A 16,164-nucleotide genomic window follows, 5' to 3' on the forward strand; every position below is an offset into this window, starting at 1 on the left:
GGAGATATGAGGCTGAAAGTGGTTGAAAGTTGCTTTCTATTTCGAATGTTTTGTTCGAATTTTTCGAATTTGTTCGAATTAAATTCGAACATAAAATTCGAATATTGGTTCGATTATAGAACGATTGTAACGTTACAAAAACGTTGAAAATAGTTCGTTTGACTGGACGTGAACAGGAGACGTTCAGAAATAGAATCGGGACCAGGTCTCTAATTAGTCTGGAAACGGGGGATCTAATTCTTGCATTCTGTGAAAACGGGTAAGATTGACTATAATGTAATTATCTTAATCTTCACTATCGTTACTTTTTGCCCACAAATAAAAACCCAGCGAAGCGGGTCCTTGCAGCTAGTAACGAATAAAATATCTAATTATTTTTAATATAATGTTTTACTATATCGCCCAGAAAATCGTTTTTTCGCCCCCAAAATATAAATTGTTGCTAATCGCCCCTGAACATGGAAAAACGCCCACATGGGGGCGATATCGCCCCCGTTGAGAAACACTGGGCTAGAGTCTCGATATTAATAAGATAAGAAAGAAAGGAGAGACCTTTTTATTTCGTCCTTCCTCTTCGCTTGAATCAACTGCTGGAATATCTGCTACGAGTGAAAAGGGATTTGTTCACCAGCGAAAGGTTTTAGAGAGAGAGAGAGGACTGTTGAAGAGGTGCTAACTGTAATCCAATTCCATCCAAGTGGATATTTCAATTGTGGAAGAGAATTAAGTGCCGTGAAAAAGGACAGACTAAGAAGGACAATTGTAAGGTTTATATTTTCTTTGTGATCAGCTGTGATTGTACCTGTGTGATTGTGTGAGCTATTATACCCACACGTGAAGCTGTTTGCCTAATTGTATGTGGGACTAAAAGTTGGGATGGTACGATCACGAAGTTCATTGTATGTAAATCGGTCATAACTTCTTGTGTATATACGCGTTTTCGATTGTACGGTACAATTTTGACAGGATACCTAACCTCTGTGGTATCAAGGCCCGGATTTGTTAATTATACCGAATAAACAAAATTTTTATCCGTAAAGAAAGGTTCTTGTAAAGTCCTTATTTTTTTCATTTTTCTTACCCAGTGGCGTAGAGTGGGTGTCAGGCGCCCGGGGCAAAGGAAAATTTCGCCTCCCCTTATTTAGGTATCTCAATTTAAAAGACTAAAATTCAGTTTCGTCACAGAATAAGTAATGAAAAATTCCGTGCTAGTGTTGCCGTTTAAAATCGCCGACCCTGACGGCAGGTGAGGTTTGTTCGAACAGAAGTTCCTGACACATGCGTATATCATTTTGCAATGAAGAATAATTTGCAGTGCATGCTGGTTCTAAATTAGTTACAGTTAGCGACTAGGGAGACTTGGGTAGGAGTAACGTAAGCAACCTAGAAGACATAGCTCTATTGGATATTGGAGGTGTATATGAGTACGAATGAATCGTACAAGCAAAATAAAAAAAAAGAAGGTCGACAGGTTTCGAACGGTGAGTCGCTTCCCGGACTGTCTGGATGGTAACACTATTCCTTGCTCATTTCAATCGGTCAGAATCGTAGGTGCGACGAAAATATGAAATGAAATGGTTCAAATTTTTATAAGATATTATTATTATTTATTGTGAAATTTTGCCTCCCCACTACGCTACGCTACTGTTCTTACCCAAACCCCAATACCTAGTATACCACGGTATACGAGGGTAGAACAGTTTTAAACGAATGGGAAAATTGGTTTAGCAGATGCACCATGATTAATGATGTTTATGTTAAGGACTAATATAAAACTGCATTGGATTAAAAATTGGAAAAAATTGGAAAATTAAGCCTTTTAAATAATTTACATTGTCCGTTTATCAAGCGAAAAATTTAAAATAATGAAAAATTTGCAAGAAATAGTTCAAAATTTTCAGAAACTGTTTATTAAATAGCACAGATTGCAGAATTAGAAGACAGATTTTTTAAAAAAAATTACGGAATGGTTGCACTAAGTTGTGCTCATCAGTAATGGAGTGGATTAAACCACCGAACACTGATGATTACTGGTTAGTTGTGGGTTCGTGTCTGAACAGCGGGCTGGCTGCATAGTTTTCCGAGTTTTCTTTACGTGCTTAACACTTAAGTAGGGACCAGTTTCCCGTAGAAAGTTCTCCCGAGAGACACTCCATGACAAATCGCTCATGTATTGCGCTGTCGTTTGATTTTGTGTTCTTGAAATGTGTGAAAAAGATAGATTATAAAAACGCTGTTTTAATTTTTTATGGTGTTTATTCTAGAGAATTTTTAATAATATATTCGTCCTAAATTTTTACAAATTATTAAAATTTAATTTTGTTACAGAGTTTACAGTACAGTATTTTATACATATCTGAAGGTTTGATTTAATTTACTTTAATCATTTTCTGTAGACTAACTCGTATCTATATTACTAAATAAGTGATATTTACTTTCAGCAAGTCTCCGCTGTTCAATGGTGCGCAAACACAATACATAGATATTACATGAACTAACAAGTAGAAACTTGTAAAACATAGGTAATAATATGCAACATGAAACCTCAAAATTTCTCTCTTAGGTGAGTCTTCAAGATGCAACTTTTCGTATAATAAATAATAGAAAGAAAACCTGACGTGATAAATTATTATTGAAACGCGAGATTTCCTGGGAAATTTTATTTTTCCGGGATTTTTCTCGTAGGGAATAAACGGCGGGAATCCTGGGAAAACGGGATTCTGGGATCCCGGGAAAGAAACCCTACTGATAATGATTGCTAAAAGCTGTTGAAAACATTAGTTTCTCATTAATTTTTATGTTTCTTTGGCTGCATTTTTTATTTTTTTTTTGTTTGTGTTATACTTTATTTGTGTTTGTGAAATTTAATTTGTAATAATAATTTATGACATATATTTTTGATTTATGGCATTTATTATAGAGCAGAAGACAGAGAATTGCTTATTCATTGAAACCTCAACCAGAAGGTGAAACTTTTACTTTAATAATACCATTGACTGATAAAGGATGGCGCTATTTTAAGAAATCTGGTAAACTTGGTCGAAAAGTCGGACGTAAAGTATTTCTGATGATCTTAAATGACCTTACTAGATTGCTTATTAGAATGAGATTTCATACAGATCAAACAGAAGGAATGTAAGACTATTTTAATATATATTCTTTTTCAATTTTAATTTAATTGATTAAGTGATTGAGTTTAAGGGAGAGAATTATAATATTAATTTTGCTTACTTGGGTCTCTATATTTATGAGATCTGTATTCATGGATTATTTTGCAATGGTACTCTTGACATTTATCACATTAAAAAGTTGACTGCTACACATTGTATTTATGGGTAATGTATGATGATGGGACTTGTTTATCTTCATTCTTGCAGTGAGCATCATCTTGATAGGATGGCTTGTGACCTTTGTGTGTTATGTATGCCTGGTAAATACCTTTGTGTGTACCACATGAAGTTTTCCAGGGCTTCTTCATGTTAGTAACACCTAAATAGGGACCAGATTCACATAAAAATCTTCCTGGAATGCATCCCCTCAACAGATTGCTTGGTGTGACATTGCTGTAACCAAATAAAGCAAACTAATTCTATTAATTTTTTATAAACATGATATTTACAAGAATACTTCCTATGCAGTTTATACACTCTGTTGCAAAATATAAACACTTTATTATCACATAAAAGCAATTCTTTTGGTATTTTTACAAGATTTTTTTATTTAAACAAGTTATATGAAGTATTTTGAATGCTAAGGTTAGCAACTTCGATCACATGCGGGGCCATCATGATCTATCCAACACAGATCACTTGTCAAATGTAGGCCAGTATTAATTAGTTGTCATTGACCATTCTCTCAATTCTCTTGTCCAAGAGGAGTTCAACAACTACATTTGATTGAATTACTTCAATCCCCTTTTGCAACAGTCTGTAATGTATACACAAAAGTACATACCAAGGAAAGGAACATACAAAAATACATAAAAAAGAATTATAAAAAAGAATATCGTTATTTTTGCATATGATGAACAAGGTTCTGTCTGGATTCCGACCCCCATCAGTCAAAAAAAAAAAAAAAATGTAACAATACATCTTATGCTAGCAATAAACATGGGAAAATGGCAATTTGTATGTGGTTTGTGACATAAAAAATGTGTACAAATAAGTTTTATGGTAGAGATAAAATAAACTATAAGGCTTAAAAACTAACTTAATAATATAGAAAAAGGGAGGTGATAGATATAGAAAAATATAAGGAAATAGGATTAGTAGAAAGCAGGATTCCCAGGCTCCATAGTAATCTTGGGTGTTATGCCAATTTTGTATTTCTTGGGAGGAAAAATGGTCTTCCATTGCCAATCTTGCCTTGGTAACTTGTATAGGCTCCTCTCTCTCTATTGTAACCACGATAGAGTTACCCTTTAAACTTTCCAATCCTCTTCTCATCTCCAGTTGATGCTGAACCATGACCTTTCACATCCTTTCCTATTGACCCCCCAAGCCAAGAGTTTCTCCACTCCTTAGCCCTTAGGGCCTCTTTCCTTTCTTTTTGTTCTAAGAATTGGTCATCACCACCCAGGGGGAAAGGGTTAGGAAAGAAAATTCTAGAAGAAATATAACAATAGAACAAAGAACAGTGAAGAAAACTACAACTAAACTTAAATTAATATATACAAAATATGGTGTACAGCCACAGTCCCTCCTTTCTTTGGATGAGTGGTATAGTGGCATTCAAATAGGAAAATTACATAATACAAGATTACTGGCCAGCACAAAATATGTTTTAAGTGGTTTTTGAGGGTGCTGAGTTTAAATATTTGGTCCACTTTTTGCGAAATTTGATTCATTGGCAGATTACCATTTCAGATTTGATATTCAGATGTGAATGATACAGTTTCTTAGAGATAGCATTAGAAAAAGTTATGATATCTTACAACATTTAAGATGAAATTGCACCATTTCGTACTACCTGAGAATCTCAAAAAAATATGACAATACTGGATTAAAATAACCAAACTCTTTATATGGTTTTTGTTTTAATGTTTATTATATTATGGTATTTGATTTATATAACTACAAAGATTATCTTATGTTAGGGTTTATCATACCAAGTGACCAATATAATATATTTTTCAAATTCTTTCTTCCTCTGGTAAAAATATATGGCCAGGATTACAAAAAACATACACAAGACAATACATACAAATGTGTCTTTATTCCAATCCAGTCCTTTCAAATTCACATCCTGGCCATATATTTTTACCAAAAGTATATTTTTAATTTTATATGAAGTGCTATCACCAGAGAGATATTTTAACTATTAATATAAATTTAATTTTTAACATACTGGAAATTTTATACTGTATTTTTGCAGAGTGGCCAGCATGCCACATAAAAATGGTTATGTGGACAAGCATTCTGGAAACCCCAGGGTTACCAGCACTCCAGTTAAACTGCAACTAAAATATAAAATCAATCAGATCTAACAAAACTAGTTGTTAATTAAATGTTAAAGAAAACATTCTTTTGAGTACAATAAAATAAAACATTGTAATTTGACTGACTTAAAATCAGGAAGAGTTTTCGTTTACAAGACAAGAAAACAATTAATGACTTATTGACATTAGTCATAGTAGTAGTTAGTCAGTGTGGGTTGACCATTAAACCTGACCTTAAAAATAACACTTTTCTCTCAAATTTTACACAAAACGGATGTTAATTGGTGTAAGCTGAGATAATTTACTGCAAGTTTCTAAAATTTAATATGTTTATTTTTGCATTTTTGAATCAAATAAAAATAAAATATGCATAAAAAAGTACTTTTGGAATTCCATGAGTACTTTATGTCATTAGAAAAAAGACTAAACAAAGAAATTAAACATATAAGAGTAGTTTTTGTTATAATGCTAACAGTTTCACAGTTTTTAGAATAAAAACTCTTTTGTTTTTATGTGACATAACTTGTTCATTTTTTTTAATGTGTCCTCTAGAGATGGATGTATAACCTCACTTTGCACATTTGCATATTTGCGTGTTGTTCTTCCACAGACATTTTCACCAGACTTTGTTTCACGACATTTCACTAACACACAACCTTCAATGAATGTTAACTGTTGTCATCTTTACAGCGAGTACAGACTTGTTTGAACACATTTTTCTATTCATGACATGTTTAACTAAGACATGCTAAAGGCAATGAAAAAGGGAATGTGCATTACATGTTCCCTTTTTTCATTGCCTTTAATTGACTAACCCAGCATAACTCTGGGAACTTTTTGAAGTTACCTTNAATATTAATTTATTGGGCTACAATTTTAAAATTGCCCACCTATAAATAACCATTGGTGTCTGTCTGTCTTTCCTTAATCTTGTGAACAGAGTTAGATAGATGAAAGTTGAGACCATTTATAGAAATTTGGAAGCTGGAGACTCTGAATAACTATATATGAACTTTCAGTTTTGACTGAAAGTCATGTTGTTTCAATTCAAAAATTTTCTCCAGAAGAGAGTTAGATAGATGATGGCATAATTCTCTTGTTAACAGAAAAAGTGTGATTTACAGGGGCAAGACACTACTGAATTGCATTGTGCATCAAGATATAAAAAATTGCAGCCCAGCATTGTGATGATGTCACAATAAATAATTGTTTGTTTGTTTATATTTAACTACATACACAAACCTGTTACCAATGTGAAACTCAAATAAAAATGAACATACAGTTCCTCATAAATGTTTTTGAACCATAAACAGTTCTTCTTCAGGTGAACAGCAAAATTTCCAATGGAATACAAGTGCAATGTTAACTTTACCCCGGTGTTGGTTAAGGTTGTTTATATTTATTAAACTTATCAAGAGATGTCACCTAATGTTTAACTCTGGACAAAATTACTTAATGTTTAATTATTAAATAGTAGCCATATTATAGCCTGATATAATCCGGCAGATTGTTTGGCCTTAATCAAAAATTAGGTTATTGGATGTTTACATTTGAAGTTTGAAAGGATGAAAACAGTAGCTGTGATACTTAACCATTTTTGTGAACATTGCGATGGTTCTTACTACATATATCTTTGTGAGAAATTTCTGACTGCCAGTTCCACTCAGAATTGAAGAAATCAAGAGTAAGAAAATGTGTCTAAATTATCTACGAATAGGAAACTTCACAAGAGCATGTAAGTTACCCCATTGTCTAAAATGTAACAAGCTGACAATATGTTGCTTCATTTAGAAACTATACAGAGAAGTTGAGAAATTGGCTAACAAAGAAATGAAATAAAGTATACATTTAACAATGTAATGCAAACAACAAAGTTTGTGAAGAATCCAACAGAAGAAAATGTATTTACATTTATGTACATAGAAGAAAACAATGCTGTCTACTTGGCTGGTCAGTGTCAAGGATACAATTTTCAATTAGTTCATGTCTTCCTTGCTGGAAAAGTCATTATCACTGTTGCTGATGATTTTCCAATGATGTTTCACTAATGGTGCTAATGATGGTGGTTGAATCATCTCAATTCTTTTGTCAAAGCAGCTGTTGGCCCACCAGCATGGGCATAGCAAGGGGGGAGCCTGGGTGGGCACGGCCCTCCCCAGTGAACCTGGTGCCCCCCAGAAAATCACAGCCGAAAAAGTGTTAAGCTGATTTGGAAACAACAAAAAACTTAAAGCTAAAAATTTTGAATACTAATAAAAAAAAAAAAGATCCACTGTGCCCAATGTTATGAATAATTTGAAATAATTCAATTTTGTGTTAGGTTGGCCTCTACTAGGCCCCCCACAACAAAACTCTGGCTACGCCCATGCCCACCAGTGGCCAAGTGGTTCTGTTCCCTGAACACTGGTAGTTCAATCGTGAGTTTGCACCTTACCAGAATGTGGCCATGTGGAGTTTTCTGAGTTTTATCCACATCTGTAATACCTGAATAGGAGCCAGTTACTCTTAAAAAGACCTCACGGAAGGCATCCTCTAGGCAGATTGCCCAAGTGTTCTGTTGCTGTAACCTAACAAAACATACAAACAGAACAGCTGTCTCTCCACTTGAGAACTTTTTTGTATTTTTGATGAAGAAGCACATTTCCTTCCAAAGTTTTTTGTCTCTGAAAATGTCCACTTTTTTTGGTGGTCAGCTGTAACCACCTATTACACACTTTCTTTCGAATTGTCCACAGAATTGTTCATACCTGGAGCATCCAAATAAAAATAAAAACTGTTCTACATTGTCCTCACATTCTGTGTTGATCAGGCAGTTCTTGCTGTTTGTCTTCTTGAAATAGTACAAGTAAAAATCAAAATTCCCATAAATTGGATAATCTCAAAGTTGGTTTTGAATTGTCAATAGATGGAATGATCTACCAATTTACTACAGTTCAGCAAATTCAAAGTGCTCTTTAATATTTAAAACTAATTTTAATGTGTTGTGAAGTCCTAAATACTGTTTAATTGTTGTATGTTGAGAAATTTCCTTGTTTTATCATTGTATTGTTAATAACAACCTTGTAATTTGTAGTGTATCAGCATTGTATGTAAATTCATTGTATCAGTTCATTATATCTAAGTTGAAAGATAATCTTTCAAGGTGGCCAGAATATTATGAATTGTGCATGTACAGTACATGTTTGAATCAGTGTTCTAAGGAATACAATTTTTTTAGAATTAATTCAAATGAGCATTCAAATTCTTTTTTGTTGTTTTTTTCCTTCTTTTGGAACATTTGTCAATTATTTGTGTGTTAAGTTTATTTTCATATTAACTAATATTAAAATAAATCAATTACAGATTTGTTTTCTATTTGTGATTAGAATTGATTTATTCTAGATACAATTGCTCATAAAAATTACTAAATCACTAACACATACTTAATTTTAGTTTATAAATTCTAATAAAGTAATGTTGACTTTTATTTTTTACCATAATTTTGGAATTTGTCTTGATTTTATATTATGGTATAAAGTTTTTACATGATTAATTTTTTTAAATTTACAGAAACCAGGTGACTGTTTATGTAAAAAAGGATATGCTGGAAATAAATGTGATCATTGTGATGTTGGTTATACAAATTTTCCTGAATGTAAACCATGTCCTTGTCACACTGCTGGAACCATTGATGGAAATACATGTGAAGGAAAATGCATTTGTAAGGTGAGATTAGATTTTTACTAATTCTAGAAGTTTGATTATGGAAAAGCTATTTCGAATTGTTCAAACTGTATGATATGACTTCTTGTGAATTGTGAATAGTTTATAATACTTACATTCAATTACTTACAATAGTTTTCTAACATAGTTAATTTGCCCCTGTCATTGCATAGTATTCTGTGTAAAAGTAGCTGTGGTTTTATTGGAAGGTTAAATCTTGATTTTTGAAATTTTCTGGTGATGTGAAAGGGCACAGACCCATGATATGGGATGAGGGGCTTATATAAATGCAATCCTTTTTTATTATTTATATAAATGGTGGGAAATGTGTAGGGCAGGATATACTCACATACAAAATTCAAGTGTATTCAGGTATGAATACACTTGAATTTTGTAAGTATTGTTATGTTTATTGTGAAAAGGTTCCAACCAAAGTGAGCGCTCAGGTGCCGTTCCCGTGATGCATCACAACGATCGCCACCTGGCGGACTCACTAATATTTTACATTTTAATACAATACATATTACAAGTATAACCTGCCATATTAATAAATTGTAATTCTTTTTGTACCAAATGTTGTAATGATAGTAATATATAGGTTCTACAAATACTAGGTATAACAGCTAATAATGTGGAGTTTAGTTCAATAGCTGGCATTACAGATAAGTTGATATATATCCAATTTGATATGTATGCCATTTTGTTGTATTGACAACAAGCTTTAAAACTTTATATGTCAAATTTTTTGAAGGTCTTAACATCATGGATATTTTTACACTTAAATGTTTTGAATTTTGTCCCGAAAAAGAACATTTGCAGGAAGTTTTAATTCATTACTTTATTTTGAAGAAAAGTGCTGCTGAAAGTTATTGTATACTTCAGGAAGCTTATGGTAAACATCTCAAGATACTTCAAGGCCAAACCACTTTGGAAAGAAGACAATGCTTTGTGTTTTGTGGGATTAGGAAGGTTTTGTGTATTGTGAGCTTCTAAAAAGGTGAAACAGTTAATACTGATTGTTATCAACAACAAATAATCAATTTGAACTGCTTTTTGATTGTAAAATGACCAGAATGGATCACAAGACATGGCAAAGTAATTTTGCTTCATGATAATGTACTACCATCACACACTTTGGAACCAGTTAAAGACATGTTAAAAGATTTTGCCTGGGAAGTATTAACCCACCCACTGTACTCACCAAACTCTACTCCTTCTGATTTCCATTTTTTCTGATCGATGGCACATGCACTTTCTGAGCAGCACTTCAAAACATACAAAGAAGTGAAAAAATGGGTCTCTGAATGGTTTGCCTCAAAAAAAAATATTGGACAGTATCCACAAATTACCTGAAAGATGAGGGAAATGTGTAGCTAGCAATGGACATTACTTTGAATAAAGCACTTTTGATGTTTCTTTTGAAATTATCATGTTTTCTTTGATTAAAAAAATCTACACTATTAACTAGTACACCTGGTAAGTGCAGCGCAGCTATTATATTGTTTATGTAGCCAGGCAGTTGGAATGAAGTAGCCAGTATGATGTGAGGATATAGATTAAACTTCTGATATACACTGAAATAGACTCATTCAAGAATACATTGAGGAAGGTTATTGAAAATGATCAAAAATGTTTTAATTATTAAAGTATTACTGCATTTTAAGGTTGTTTGGGTATGTTTGATTTGAGATTGTTAACTAAGTTAATTGAAGTATATCTTGATTGTAAATGAAATAGTTTATATAAAAATGATCTGTTATCTGTGAGCTATTTCTTTATTTATATACTTCGTTCATAATAATATTTTTTCAAGTATTATATTTGCAAAATTATGTGTAAATGCTACGAACCTGTTTACAAATTTAATATTTTAATTAAAAAAACTAAATTACATTATTTTTTGTAATTTTAATTACATTTATTTTTAAACACAAAAAAAATTTGTGTATAATTCAATTTTTTTTTTTTTTGTAGAAAAATGTTGAAGGTGAACGATGTGATTCCTGTAAACCTGGATTTTATAATTTAGATGTTAATAATCCTGATGGCTGCTCAAAATGTTTTTGTTCTGGTGTGACCCACATCTGTGAATCAAATGATTGGGGAATAGAAATAGTATGATAAATTTAAATGTTTTTATATTTAATTAATTAGTTTATCATAATATTCTTTTTAAATTATATTTTGTAGACAAAAATATTTTATGTTATACTTAGTATTAGAGAATAACATTTGCTTTGTATAGAAAACATAACTAATATAAATTTAATTTTCAACATACTGGAAATTTTATACTGTATTTTTGCAGAGTGGCCAGCATGCCACATAAAAATGGTTATGTGGACAAGCATTCTGGAAACCCCAGGGTTACCAGCACTCCAGTTAAACTGCAACTAAAATATAAAATCAATCAGATCTAACAAAACTAGTTGTTAATTAAATGTTAAAGAAAACATTCTTTTGAGTACAATAAAATAAAACATTGTAATTTGACTGACTTAAAATCAGGAAGAGTTTTCGTTTACAAGACAAGAAAACAATTAATGACTTATTGACATTAGTCATAGTAGTAGTTAGTCAGTGTGGGTTGACCATTAAACCTGACCTTAAAAATAACACTTTTCTCTCAAATTTTACACAAAACGGATGTTAATTGGTGTAAGCTGAGATAATTTACTGCAAGTTTCTAAAATTTAATATGTTTATTTTTGCATTTTTGAATCAAATAAAAATAAAATATGCATAAAAAAGTACTTTTGGAATTCCATGAGTACTTTATGTCATTAGAAAAAAGACTAAACAAAGAAATTAAACATATAAGAGTAGTTTTTGTTATAATGCTAACAGTTTCACAGTTTTTAGAATAAAAACTCTTTTGTTTTTATGTGACATAACTTGTTCATTTTTTTTAATGTGTCCTCTAGAGATGGATGTATAACCTCACTTTGCACATTTGCATATTTGCGTGTTGTTCTTCCACAGACATTTTCACCAGACTTTGTTTCACGACATTTCACTAACACACAACCTTCAATGAATGTTAACTGTTGTCATCTTTACAGCGAGTACAGACTTGTTTGAACACATTTTTCTATTCATGACATGTTTAACTAAGACATGCTAAAGGCAATGAAAAAGGGAATGTGCATTACATGTTCCCTTTTTTCATTGCCTTTAATTGACTAACCCAGCATAACTCTGGGAACTTTTTGAAGTTACCTTGTGTATATATATAATTATAATTATAAAAATATATAATTAAAATTGATTTGCTTACTTTTTAATAGGTACGCCAAATGGAAGATTGGATAATAACAGATTTATTACAAAAAATTATTTATCCTGCTATTCCTGAAAATGGAGTTTTAAAAATACAAACTTTACATTTACCAGAAAACATTGAACTATTTTGGCAAGCACCTATATATTATCTTGGTAAAAAGGTTAGTTACATATAAATGATATTAAAAGTATATATTTTATATCTTTGTTGTAGTTTTCTATTATATTTTTATTTTTTCATTTATACCAGTGTTTCTCAACCTGTAACGAATCTTTGCCCCCTTCAACGTAGTATCACCCTTTCAATAAAATCGTTATGTAGTATCGTCCCCTTTACTTCAAAATTCCAATGCCGAGGGCCAAGGCTAATGCCAAATTCGTACTGCATTAAATAGACTAGTGACTAGTATAATGTTATTTGTTTAATTATTCTACGATATAACAAATAAAATATCTATTTATTCTTAATATAATGTTTTACTATATCACCAGAAAATTGTTTTTCGCCCCCCCAAAATATAAATTGTTACTAATCACCCCCTCAACATGGAAAATCGCCCACATGGGGGCAATATTGCCCCCATTGAGAAACACTGATTTATACTGAGTGATTGTAATTAAAATACAGTTGACTTCCCTATAACGTGGTAGATACGTTTCACTTTATAAGAATTTCACGTTGTAGGAATCCTTAAATACATGAGTCAATCACAGCCCGGCACATGTGCAGTTTAGGGACCACGGCTGTTTGAAAGGTTTTCTTCCATAAAATTAATCGATTCTAGACTAATTTGACTCAACATTTCCAAAACACGTATAATTTTTTGGGAATAATCCGTATAAATTATGCTATAAACAAAAAATTGTAGGATTACTTACCGAGCGTGCCATTGCTTAAGCTTGTTTTTGTCGCGGAGCAGCGCACCAAACGGTGGGTGCGTTTTCTGATAAGTTATTTTTCTGTGAAAAATTTGTTGAACTTTGGAGACATCATTAATAGAAATAATTTTTATGGCCATTGAATAAGAAATGTTTTTTTCACAAAAAATGTATAAAATTACATTACTGTATTAGACTTACAGTACCTAATTTATATACTGTACAGATGATAGTAAACTCAATTTACCCATCTAAACTCTCCATAGCATGTAAGTAGTTTGGCTGCTCATCCACTATTGGTCCAGATTTGACCAATCCTGTCACGACACGAGTCAGCGATGACATTTTACCGCATTTTATGAGTCTCTTTTAGCGTCTTTATATGAATACGGTCGCAATTTTTTTGCTGTGATATATGAATCCGCATTATATGAACTCACGTTATAGGGAGGTTGACTGTACTCATATACAACATTGTTTGCAGAGATATTTAACTGCCTAAATGCACCCAAATGTATATGGTGGTAAGGAGTTTCTTTTTGTTGGGAATTACTTGTAGTTTTTTTTTTTTTTTTGATTTTTGGGGCACTTTATTTCATTAAGGATAGACCACCCACCTCACTCAGACAAAACTCTAAAACTAAAAACAAAACTCGCCTTACTCAGAGAACTGCCAAGGGCAAATGAAATATGTCATCAATCTGGAAATGACATCTCGGGGGAGACTTCAAAAGAAAAGTTAAAAGAATGATCTCATATCCCAAATTGTCGCTGAAAATTGCTCTTGATGTCTTGCCAATCAGTTTCTCCATGCAATCTCCTATGGCACATTATTTTGAAAAGCCCTTTATATGTGTAATATACATTTATATAACTCTGTCAAAACTTTATCAGTGGCTTTCAAATATTTCTGTAAATTTCATTTACTTAAATCCTTAACAGAATAATTTTTATCAAATTTATTAACATATAACTAAACATTGGTGTGTAATATGAATATATACTGTATAATAATATAATAAACATTTTTTAATATTTAAAAAATTTTATGTAAGAAATGAAATGAAATTATTATTATTATTAAATAATTAAAAGAATTTTTGAAATATAAAAATATCAAATTAATTTTGAGAATTATTTCATTATATATTTATTAAAAATTTTTTATTGATATATTTTTATTTTTATCAAGTAGCTGTATTCGTATGGCGGAGAATTACGTATAGCCCTTAAATATCATATACCAAAAAATAAAATATATGGATCATTTATTGAAGGACCGGGAGTTATTTTAGAGGTAAAAATAAAATTTTATTATAAAAATTTTAAGTTTTAAAAAAGTTGTCTATTTTTTACAAATTCTTAATTTAATTAAATTTATAATAATTTATTCTTACAGCACTTTTAAATATAGTTATTTACATTAAATTGTATTTTAATAATAATAGTCCCGATTATCAAATGTTTAATTTTATCTGAAAGAGCAAAAGTCTTTTTTAGTCCAAGGGTTTCTGCATTTGGGACAGAAATTTGAAAATGTTTTGCCATCTTTTTCATAAACATTAATTAAACATAATTTTTTACAATTAATATGTTATTGAAAAATTTATAAATTATTTTTCCAGTATTTGTACTAAAACATTTCCAGTTATTTTAATAATGAAATTTAATTCTATGTCAATGGTGTCTTTTGTGAAAAAATATTTCAATTTTGTCTTATTAATATTAAGATTAGTCAAATGAAAACAAGACAGGATAGTATAGAAAAATGGCAGAAATTAGATAATTGTGTAGAAGAGATGAACATATGATGAATCTTTATACAAATACACATTTTTTGTTTAAAATTCAATCTGTCATTTGTCAATCTGTATAGTCAATCTGTATCATTGTTTACATTAATATAATCCAAGTAGTTTGTATTCAAGTAATTGTATTGATATAGTCTAAATGACAATATAATAATTCCATATTATGGATTCATTATGGAAAACTGTATATATTATGAACTCTCATTTGATTGTATAAATCTAATACAATTACTTATTTGCAATTTACAAAGATTGTAAATTCAAGTGAAGTTTTAGAATATTTGATCATTTCATCTATAATAAGCTTGAATAACATCATATTTCATTTAAATAAAATTTTAAAAATTATAAAATTTTGTTGCAAAAACTACTATATTTATTTCTATTATTGGATTCACAACATTTTTATTTTATTATAGTTTCATTAATTTGTAAAATGAAATATTACTATTTAATATCTCCTTGAACATGTCAATAAAACACAATGCATTATGATAGCAACTGAAGTATAATTAATTAATCTAAAATTTAAAATAATATAAATAAGTAAATATAATTTTAAATGAAATTTTCTTTTACTACTACATAAATTTTGTAACTATATTTAAAAAATTAATTTATTGGTATATAAAATCTACTATTATTGTTATTACACCTCATATTATCATTACTACTAATGTTTGTTAAATAGAAAATATTTAAAACTATTAAACATATTTAAAGTACAGTACTTGTGATTTAATAAATTTTTAATAATTAAAAATTTATTAAATTACAAGTACACACTCTAAAAAGGATATACAATTTGAACAACAAAATTTCTAAAATGAAGCATTATTCTCTTTTTAGAACAGTTTGTAACCTGACAATTAGGGTTTCTCATTTCCCGGGAAATTTGTCTCCAGTGGGATTACAGGAAAAATAATTTCTTTTCCCGGGATCCCGGGAAATTCCGGGATGAGATAGTAAAATAGAATTTTATATGAATAAAAAAGATCATACAGAAATATCATATATTTGAATAATTTAATTTATTTTCTAGTAAGTAACTAA

The 16,164-nt window shown here is 30.6% G+C and overlaps 1 protein-coding gene across 1 annotated transcript in view; it reads left to right on the plus strand.

Annotated features, from left to right (window-relative positions):
- LOC111618236 (laminin subunit alpha-1-like) overlaps window positions 1-16,164 on the plus strand; it is a 270,556-nt gene that overhangs the window by 58,843 nt on the left and 195,549 nt on the right. Inside the window, exons 11-14 of the mRNA XM_023359721.1 lie at window positions 8,987-9,142; window positions 11,114-11,254; window positions 12,427-12,582; window positions 14,496-14,597. Coding sequence (XP_023215489.1) covers window positions 8,987-9,142; window positions 11,114-11,254; window positions 12,427-12,582; window positions 14,496-14,597 — 555 coding nt within the window. The remainder of the gene's footprint in view (window positions 1-8,986; window positions 9,143-11,113; window positions 11,255-12,426; window positions 12,583-14,495; window positions 14,598-16,164) is intronic.

This window comes from Centruroides sculpturatus, unplaced genomic scaffold, assembly GCF_000671375.1.
Source record: "Centruroides sculpturatus isolate CEXI.00-Female unplaced genomic scaffold, Cexi_2.0 scaffold205, whole genome shotgun sequence".
NCBI lineage: Eukaryota > Metazoa > Arthropoda > Arachnida > Scorpiones > Buthidae > Centruroides > Centruroides sculpturatus.